This window comes from Melanerpes formicivorus, unplaced genomic scaffold, assembly GCF_026170545.1.
Source record: "Melanerpes formicivorus ecotype bairdi unplaced genomic scaffold, bMelFor1.0.p_v2 SCAF_54, whole genome shotgun sequence".
NCBI lineage: Eukaryota > Metazoa > Chordata > Aves > Piciformes > Picidae > Melanerpes > Melanerpes formicivorus.
This window is the reverse complement of record NW_027142406.1, coordinates 1,748,006-1,757,519: the sequence shown is the minus strand read 5'-3', so window position 1 is coordinate 1,757,519 and position 9,514 is coordinate 1,748,006. Positions and strand designations below refer to the sequence as shown.

General features: G+C 49.9%; 1 protein-coding gene across 2 annotated transcripts; it reads left to right on the top strand.

Moving 5' to 3' along the window:
• The first annotated feature begins 5,554 nt into the window (after positions 1-5,554).
• Positions 5,555-9,254, top strand: LOC137452476 (potassium voltage-gated channel subfamily A member 1). 2 transcript variants are annotated; one of them, XM_068160912.1, is made up of 2 exons: positions 5,555-6,060; positions 6,840-9,254. In XM_068160912.1, exon 2 carries the CDS (start codon positions 7,304-7,306, stop codon positions 8,777-8,779), a length of 1,476 nt encoding a protein of 491 aa, XP_068017013.1. In that variant the 5' UTR covers positions 5,555-6,060; positions 6,840-7,303; the 3' UTR covers positions 8,780-9,254. The 2 variants fall into 2 exon arrangements, with proteins under 2 accessions (XP_068017013.1, XP_068017014.1); XM_068160913.1 differs by having other exon boundaries at positions 6,837-9,254.
• Positions 9,255-9,514: the final 260 nt, after the last annotated feature.

Here is a 9,514-nt window from a genome sequence, read left to right as displayed (position 1 = left end):
GATGTGAGATGAAGGGGGAGGGAAGCAGCCGTGAGATGAGAGAGGGAACACACTGCTGCCAGCTTTGGCTTCATGGATAGTGACATTTTTATCCAGATGAGCTCTAGAAGCCTCATCATTTCCTCTTGGGGGTGATTTGAGGGAAATTAAGGGTGTCCCTGCTTACTGCAGTAGGGTTGGACTAGATGACCTTTGGAGGTCCCTTCCAGGCCCATACCATTCTATGATTCTCTGAAGTGTTTCTCATAACAAAGAGCTGTTGAGTGGGGACAACATGATTCACATCGTACCACCAGGCCCTACCACTACACAAAGCTGGGGGTCTTCATTGTTTGCAATTTGGACTTTTGCTATGAAAACTTTTGTTCCTGTACAGAAATCCTCAGTTTGCATCTTGGGGGAGGGAGGGGGAATTATCAGTTCAACAGCTGGTGGCCACTTTCCTGCCACACAAAGGATAAGAATGAACCCCTTTCCCTTTCCCTTTCCCTTTCCCTTTCCCTTCCCTTTCCCTTTCCCTTTCCCTTTCCTTTCCCTTTCCCTTTCCCTCTCCCTCTCCCTCTCCCTCTCCCTCTCCCTCTCCCTCTCCCTCTCCCTCTCCCTCTCCCTCTCCCTTTCCTTTTCCCTTTCCCCTTTCCCCATCCCTTTCCCTTTCCGTTTCCTTTTCCCTTCACTTTTTTATTTTCTTTTTTTTTTTCTTTTATTTTTAATTTTTTTCTTTGTTTTTCTATTTTCTTTTTTTTTCTCTTTCGTTTTCACTCTTTTCTTTTTTTTTTCCTTTTCTTAGTTTCTTTTCTTTTCTTTTCTTTTCTTTTCTTTTTCTTTTCTTTTCTTTTCTTTTCTTTTCTTTTCTTTTTTTCTTTTCTTTTCTTTTCTTTTCTTTTCTTTTCTTTTCTTTTCTTTTCTTTTCTTTTCTTTTCTTTTTCTTTTCTTTTCTTTTCTTTTCCTTTCCTTTCTTTTCTTTTCTTTTCTTTTCCTTTTCTTTTCTTTTCCTTTCCTTTCTTTTCTTTTCTTTTCCTTTCCTTTCTTTCTTTTCTTTTCTTTTCTTTTCTTTTCTTTTCTTTTCTTTTCTTTTCTTTTTCTTTCTTTTTTCTTTTCTTTTCTTTTCTTTTCTTTTCTTTTCTTTTCTTTTCTTTTCTTTTCTTTTCTTTTCTTTCTCTTCTCTTTTCTCTTCCTCTCTTCTCTTCTCTTCTCTCTCTTCTCTTCTCTTCTCTTCTCTTCTCTTCTCTTCTCTTCTCTTCTCTTCTCCTTCTCTTCTCTTCTCTTCTCTTGCTCTTCTCTTCTCTTCTCTTCTCTTCTCTTCTCTTCTCTTCTCTTCTCTTCTCTTCTCTTCCCTTCCCTTCCCTTCCCTTCTCTTCCTCTTCCCTTTCCCTTCCCTTTCCCTTCCCTTCACTTCCCTTCCCTTCCCTTCCCATCTCTTCCCTTCCCTTCACTTCCCCTTCCTTCCCTTCCCCTTCCCTTCCCTTTCCCTTCCTCTTCCCTTCCCTTCCTCTTCCCTTCCCTTCCCTTCTCCTTCCCTTCCCTTCCCTTCCCTTCCCTTCCCTTCCCTTCCCTTCCCTTCCCTTCCTTCCTTCCCTTCCCTTCCTCTTCCTTCCCTTCCCTCTTCCCTTCCCTTCCCTTCTTCCCTTCCCTTCCCTTCCCGTCTTCCCTTCCCTCTTCCCTTCCCTTCCCTCTTCCCTTCCCTCTTCCCTTTCCTTCCCTTTTCCCTTCCCTTATTCCCTTCCCTTCCCTTTTCCCTTCTCTTTTTTTCCCTTTCCTTCCACTTCCCTTTCATTTCCTTTTCTTTACTTTTCATTCATCCTGACTTCCAGTTTGGCAGCAAGTTGAAGCCTCTTTCCCTTCCTCAACTTCTAATTCAAGCTGCTTAGCACCATTATGTGTAACATCTGACCTTTTTGCAGACCTAGTTTTACTGCTCATTAGTCTATGCACCTTAACAAGGTTTTCAGTGACCCTATGGCTAATAGACCACTTTTCTTAGAGAGACAGCCACTTTCTGCATGATTGCTTATCACTAATGTGAGTTAGATTGGACTGAGAAACCACAGCATCCAAAGCTATTCAGAATGAGGAGGGGGGCAGCAAAATCCCAGTCTGTCCTTTCACTACCCTCTAATGTGTCTTGTGGTTTTCTTTGCTTCTTTTCATTTTTTCTTGTCTCTTTTTCCTTTCCTTTTCCTTTCCTTTCATTTTCTCTTTTCTTTTCATTTTCTTTATTTTCTTTCTTTTTTTTTCTTTTCTTTAATTTTATTTTTTTTAATTTATCTTTTCTCTTGTCTTTTCTTTTTGTCTCTTCTCTCTGAAACTTTCTGACCTCTCCAAACCTCTCTGAACCTCTCCGAACCTCTCCCTCTCCCCCTCCCCCTTCCCCCTTCCCTCTGTCCCCTTCCCCTTAGCCCCTTACTCCTTACCCCTTTCTCCCTTCCCATTTCCCCTTCCCATTTCCCTTTCCCCTTCCCTTTTCCTATTCCCTTTCCCCTCTCCCTTTCCCCACCCCTCTTCCTTATCCCTACCCTTTTATCCTTCCCTTCCCCTTTGCCCTTCCCCTTGCCTCCTCTTTTCCTTTTCCCCTTTTCCCCTTTTCCTCTTCCTCCTGCCTCTGCTACTTGATGTACTCACAGCTTCCAGTGAGGATTTAGCTGCTGCCATGCTAAGACAGCCCACAGGAGCAAACACCCTAAGCTGTCATGACAGGCAAAGGAAGCACTCTTTAGCACTGTTTTTCACCTATAAAAGCAAACCCTACAGACTTGCCTCAGATCAGGCAGGAGAGCAAGGGCAGAACACCACCTTGAGCTCAGGTCTCTGCTTGTCAGATCTGCCTTTCCCCCCACACTCCTGGAGAATACCTATTTTGTCTTTGAGCCAGTACAGGGGGATATAACCCTGCACCAGAGGCGGGTGAGAGCTACCTCACAGAGCTATTTCTGCCAGGCAGTTCCAAGCACACTGAAGGCAGAGCTCTCCAAATGCCTTGCAGTCAGCACGTGTGCAGCATGGCATTCCACTGCCATAAAGAGGATGTTGAGTCAAAGGCTAGAGCTGAGTTTATGGAAGGGTGAACACCAGCCTGATCAGTTTAGTGGGACTGAGGGTGGTGTGGATTTTTTTTGTTTGGTTTGGTCTTTTCTTCTTTCTATTATTTTTGGAGGGGTGGGGGTAGTCAGTATGTGGTCTAGGGGTGCTGCTGCTGAGCTACTGAAAGTGTCAGAAAAAAATAGTGATTGTGATTTTCACTAGAAGAAGATTCTCTCTTGTTTCTAACCACTAGGTGGTAAAAAAAAGGAAAGAAAAAATCAACTTTTCTCTTGCCCACCCTAAGTTTCTCACAAAAATTTCAGCACATGTGCCCAGGTGGCCAAGAAGGGCCCAATGGCATCCTGGCCTGGACCAGGAATAGTGTGGCCAGCAGGAGCAGGGAAGCCATTCTGCCCTGTGCTCAGCACTGGTTAGGCCACACTTTGAGTCCTGTGTCCAGTTCTGGGCCTCTCAGTTCAAGAAGGGCATTGAGACTCTTGAAGGTGTCCAGAGAAGGGCAATGAGGCTGGGGAGAGGTCTGGAGCACATCCCTCTGAGGAGAGGCTGAGGGAGCTGGGGTTGCTTAGCCTGGAGAAGAAAAGGCTCAGGGGAGACCTTCTTGCTCTCTACAACTCCCTGAAGGGAGATTGCAGCCAGGTGGGGGTTGGTCTCTTCTCCCAGGCACCCAGCACCAGAACAAGAGGACACAGTTTCAAGCTGTGCCAGGGGAACTTTAGGCTCAAGATGAGGAGAAAGTTCTTCCCAGAGAGAGTTGTTTGTCATTGGGATGTGCTGCCCAGGGAGGTGGTGGAGTCCACCATCCCTGGAGGTGTTCAAGAGGGGATTGGATGTGACACTTGGTGCCATGGTTTAGTAGTCATGAGGTGTTGGGTGACAGGTTGGCCTTGATGATCTCTGAGGTCTTTTCCAACCTGGTTGATTCTACGTTTCTCTGTGATACTCACAAGACAAAACCAAGCAAACAAACAAACAAAACCAACACAACAAAGCCCAAAGCCCACAGAGAAACAGAAAAGCCACCATCAAAAAAAAAAAAAAAACAAACAAAAACCTCAACCAACCAAATCAAAACCACCCCAAAGCCCAACACTAGACTGGACAGAGAATGTTTTTCCTTGCACTTTTGTTTCCACCAAGGCTGGTGAATGCAGCATGGAAAGTGACTGTGATTACAGCACAGCTAGGGGCTAGAGGATCTTAGAAGGGTTTGTACTCCAGAAAAAAAAACCCACCCCAATCATATCATCATGAGGAGGATCCTGCTCCCACAAGACATGAGGATAAGTAAGAGGAAGGCAAGACGAGAGAGAAACCATCCCTGAGGTCAGGTGGTTAAGTATTTTTGGACTGCCAAGGTGGTGATCTTAAGTGAAGATAATGCATTATGCAGTGGAAAGCTAATGAGACCAGGTCTGTTAAACATAGGCTTGGTGTTACTTATCTCTGGAATGCTTCAAATTACACTGGCCCAGGTTGTATTTGATCACCTCTCCTGCTTTGACAAAGTGAGCAGCGGGCTTTTATGTAATGCACACGATCATATCCTGTAGGGAACAATCCTGCACCGGCAGGGGAGGGGAGGCTGATGACATAATGGGTCTTCTCCATCTCGAAGTTATGTGATTCATCAATTAAATAAATTCCGTGGGATAAAGCATCGCAAAAGGGCAGTTTCTCTCTGAAATAACGCTGCCTGCCGATTAACTCTTCCTTCCCAATTTCAGCCGCGCCGCTCGGCATCCCAGCCTCCTCAACTATGCCCAAGAGGCTCCGGCGGCGCAGCCCCCGTCCGCTGTCGAGAGTAAGGCATCAGGGGGGCCGGCAGCAGAACCAGGACCCCGGTCCGGACTAGACCCGCACCAGGGGGCCTTGGGGCACTGCGGGAACAGCCTCCTCGGCTTCAGCATGGCTCTCCGTGCGGGATGTGTAAAGCTCCGCACCGCCCCGTCCGCCTCCCCTGCAGGTGCCGCGGGAACGGGGTGTGTGGGCTCGGGCAGGGAAAAGCGACCGCCGGGGTTCCCGCTGCTCCTCTGCGCGGCGGCGCGGCGGGCTGGGGGCGGGCGGACGCTCCGCGCACCTGCCCGGGCAGCTTTGCGCACCCCGCTCCCCCTTGGGACACCCCAGTCGCTCTCCGCAAGCTCCGCTGCGGGCTGGGGCGAGCGCGGTGTCCCGCGGCGGCAGGTGCCGGCGGGCCGGAGCTGCTGCCTGCATTGCGTCGGGGGGCGCGGCGAGCAGCTTGCCGCGGCGGCGGCGGGGCCCGCGGGGGCGGCCGGCCCTGGGGGCAACCTGCCTCCTTCCCCTCCTCCCTCTGGTCCCGTCCTCCCCCCCGCCCCCCCCCCGCTCCCCGCTCCCGGAGCTGCACCAAACAGCTCTCAGGTTTCTGCTGATACTGCAGCATCAAGAAATGGCTCGAGTTTGCTCCTTGCGGCTTATGCATTCAGCAGCCCTCTCGCTCCTACCACACGCGTCCAGAACTCCTGCCTCCTGCTGCTGCTGCTGCTGCCGGGACGAGCCAAGACCGACTCCGGGGATGCGGCTGCAGGACTGCGGCTCTTCCCAGCCGCCGCTGCCCAGCGCCCGACTCCTTTTCCAGCTGTCTTAAGGGAAGAGAGCAAGAGAGCCAGCAGCTATCTCGGACTCCTTGATTTCATTTCCTAACTCAAGCCTTTCGGAAAAGGTACTTTGCACTCTTTCCCACCGCCGCCACAACCCCTCCCGCCACCTCCCCCCCACCCCCCCAACCCCCCCACTGCGGTTCTCGGCAGAAACTAATTAAACCCACTCGCCCTTGGTGCAGCCTAAGACAGTGTATGAATATTTCAGTGCCTCGCAGGCAGCCCTGTAAAGCGATCGCTGTTGTTATTAAGAGGGGCGCAAGAGGAGGAGAGGAGGAGGAGGAGGGTTGAGTTTGCCACTGCGGTTTTTGTTTTGGTTTGGGTTTTTTTGGATGCTGCTGCAAGGCGACTTGACGCATTCCGGCACTGGCTCCTACTCCTAACCGGCGCATCTCACTCGGAGCAGGTAAGGAAAAAGCCCTTTCTTCCCCCCCGCGCTCCTCGATTCGATTTTGGGCACGTTGGGTCTGTCATGTCGAGCTCACTGCCCTCGTCTCTCTCTCTTAGTTGTGTTTAGCGGTTGCAGAGCAAGAGAGGAGAAGCTTTGCTCCCCCTCCCCTAAGTCCCCCCTCCCCAATCGGTGCGATGAAGTTGTCAGCGTTCACTTTAGTCTCCACCGTTTGTGAAGTGGGGAGTGTGGCGGTCAGGAGACTTCTCGCAAGGAGGTGACCCCACTGAAGTTGCTTGGGAAGCCCTCCCGATGCGCTCAGGGCGCTTCAGGGTCCCTTCTTTGCCTTGGAGGGATGTGTGGGAACGCGTAGGGCTCTGCATGTGGTGCTGTAGTGGGCAGAGCGGGATGTTCTTGCTGGTGTGAAAACCAATCCACTGCGCCTGATTGAGTGAGCGAGCGAGCGAGTGTGTGTGTGGTCGGGTTTGGGGGCTGGTTTATGATGTTTCTTTCCTCCCTGGCAGCCTCCATCCTGCAAATGAGCTTTATGCCTTCCAAAGCGGAGTTCTCTCCATTCCTCTCTCCCCAGCGCACAAGGAGAGGAGCGGGGCTGTGGCGGGGGTTGGGGAGGGCAGACGATGGAAATTTTGCTGAGTTGGCATTGCGAGGACTCGCGCCTCTCAGCCGCTCCGTGATTGATTGATCGATTTATTTGTTTGTTTATTTATTTATTTGTGTGTATGTATGTGTGTGTGTGTGCATGTGCGTGTGTGTGCGTGGTAACTTCGTGACAGCAGCTGCTGCGATGCTCGAGTCGGCGAGAAAAGCGGACGGATCGAGTTAAAGGCAAAAGGAGACGGCTGGGGAGGAGACCCCAGCCTAGGGCTGCACTTCATAGACCTTCAGCCTCCCGGCTTTGGGGGACAGGACCCCTCACCTTACCTGCCCTTTTCCCCCCCTAAAGGTACTTCTTCCCTCTTTCTTCACCCTCCCATCATCCCCGATGCCTCTCCCTTCATCCCCCCTCTCCTTTCCCCTTTTGAATAGTTCCATCCTTTAGGCTCCTCGTCCATCCCTTCCTCAAGCTCCATCCCGAGTCATCATCCCTCCCTGCAGTCTCTGAGCCTCCCCACTCCTCCCCTCACCCCCTCCCTGAACTGCCCTGGGGCTCCCTGCTCTCCTCCATCTCTCCTTCCCCCCTCTTCAGCCCCTCTGCCCCACTTCTCTCCTGTCCCTGGATCCCCCTTTCCTGTGTGCCACCATGACCGTGATGGCTGGAGAGAACATGGATGAGACTTCCGCGCTACCTGGCCACCCCCAGGATAGCTACCAGCCCGCTGCCCACGATGACCACGAATGCTGTGAGCGCGTAGTGATAAACATTGCCGGACTGCGCTTCGAGACACAGCTGAAGACCTTAGCCCAGTTCCCCAACACTCTGCTGGGCAACCCCAAGAAGCGCATGAGGTACTTTGACCCCTTGCGCAACGAGTACTTCTTTGACCGCAACCGGCCCAGCTTTGATGCCATCCTCTACTACTACCAGTCCGGGGGGCGGCTCCGCCGGCCGGTCAATGTGCCCCTGGACATGTTCTCTGAGGAGATCAAATTTTATGAGCTGGGTGAGGAGGCGATGGAGAAGTTCCGGGAAGATGAAGGATTCATCAAAGATGAGGAGAGACCCTTGCCAGAGGGGGAGTACCAGCGCCAAGTGTGGCTCCTCTTTGAGTACCCAGAAAGCTCTGGGCCTGCAAGGGTCATTGCAATAGTCTCCGTCATGGTGATCCTCATCTCCATCGTGATCTTCTGCCTAGAGACATTGCCCGAGCTGAAGGAGGACAAGGAGTACACGGTGCATCGCACTGACAACACCACCCAGGTCTACAAGTCCAACATTTTCACAGACCCCTTCTTTGTCGTGGAGACCCTGTGCATCATCTGGTTCTCCTTCGAGCTGGTGGTGCGCTTCTTTGCTTGCCCCAGCAAGACCGACTTTTTCAAGAATATAATGAACTTCATTGACATTGTGGCCATCATCCCTTACTTCATCACTCTGGGCACCGAGATGGCTGAGCGGGAGGGGACTCAGAAAGGAGAGCAGGCCACCTCCTTGGCCATCCTGAGAGTCATCAGACTGGTAAGAGTCTTTCGAATCTTCAAACTCTCCCGGCACTCTAAGGGCCTCCAGATTTTGGGACAGACCCTGAAAGCCAGTATGAGAGAGCTAGGGTTATTAATCTTCTTCCTCTTCATTGGGGTGATCTTGTTCTCGAGCGCGGTGTACTTTGCTGAGGCTGAAGAACCTGAGTCTCATTTCACAAGTATCCCCGATGCTTTCTGGTGGGCGGTGGTATCCATGACCACTGTGGGCTATGGTGACATGTACCCTGTGACAATTGGAGGCAAAATCGTAGGCTCCTTGTGTGCCATCGCTGGTGTGCTGACAATTGCCCTGCCTGTACCTGTCATCGTGTCCAACTTCAACTACTTCTACCACCGAGAAACAGAAGGGGAAGAGCAGGCTCAGTTGCTTCACGTTAGCTCCCCCAATTTAGCATCTGACAGTGATCTCAGTCGCCGCAGCTCCTCCACAATCAGCAAATCTGAGTACATGGAGATCGAAGAGGATATGAATAATAGCATAGACAATTTTAGAGAGGCTAATCTCAGAACTGGCAACTGCACTGTAGCCAACCAAAACTGCGTTAATAAAAGCAAGCTGCTGACTGATGTGTAAGCAAACAAACAAACAAACACCACACAGGAAAGAAAGGAAAACAAAAAAAGAGAGAGAGAGAAACAAACAAAACACCAACCAAAATCCCCACTCACAGCTTGAAGACCTTTAGTGACACCGTCACACTTTGTAGATGCTTTACTGATAGCCTCTGAATGCTTTTAAGTCACCTCCTAAATGCATTGTTGCATTGCAACCTTATTGATTGATTGATTGATTGATTCTTGGCTCGGTGATAAAGAAGCTTCCAGGATCCATGAAAGATAATCTGATTATTATTATTATTTTTGTTGTTGTTGTTTTGTTTATTTCTGTTTTAAGAGGCATTTGCCACCTGACCAATGACAACTAGTTCAGTTTTAAGCTCTATGATTCTAAGGCCTAAACTTTTTCCTCCCCTATGTCCCTTTTTCTTTCATTCATTTCGTTTTCTTTCTTTGGTTGTTTTGGTGTTGGGTTTTTTTTTTTTGGGGGGGGGGGGATATGAAGTCAACTTAAACTAAACAAAGACAGTTTCTAGAGCTAAAAAGCATATGCATGGATTCCAGTTAAAAAAGTACTCTGCAAAAGTGCACAGTTTTAATAATAATAATAATAATTATTATTATTATTGTTTTAATAATAATAACAACAAAGGGATTAGCAAAAACCTGCAGCAAACCTCTGCCGGTGGTTTTGACGAAGGAGTGCAAATTTCCCTTCCACCACCCCCCCCCCCACCCCCCCCCACCCCCC

Excerpts from the sequence above, each read along its gene's own strand:
- LOC137452476 (XM_068160912.1), top strand. The coding sequence starts at position 7,304 with ATGACCGTGATGGCTGGAGAGAACATGGATGAGACTTCCGCGCTACCT.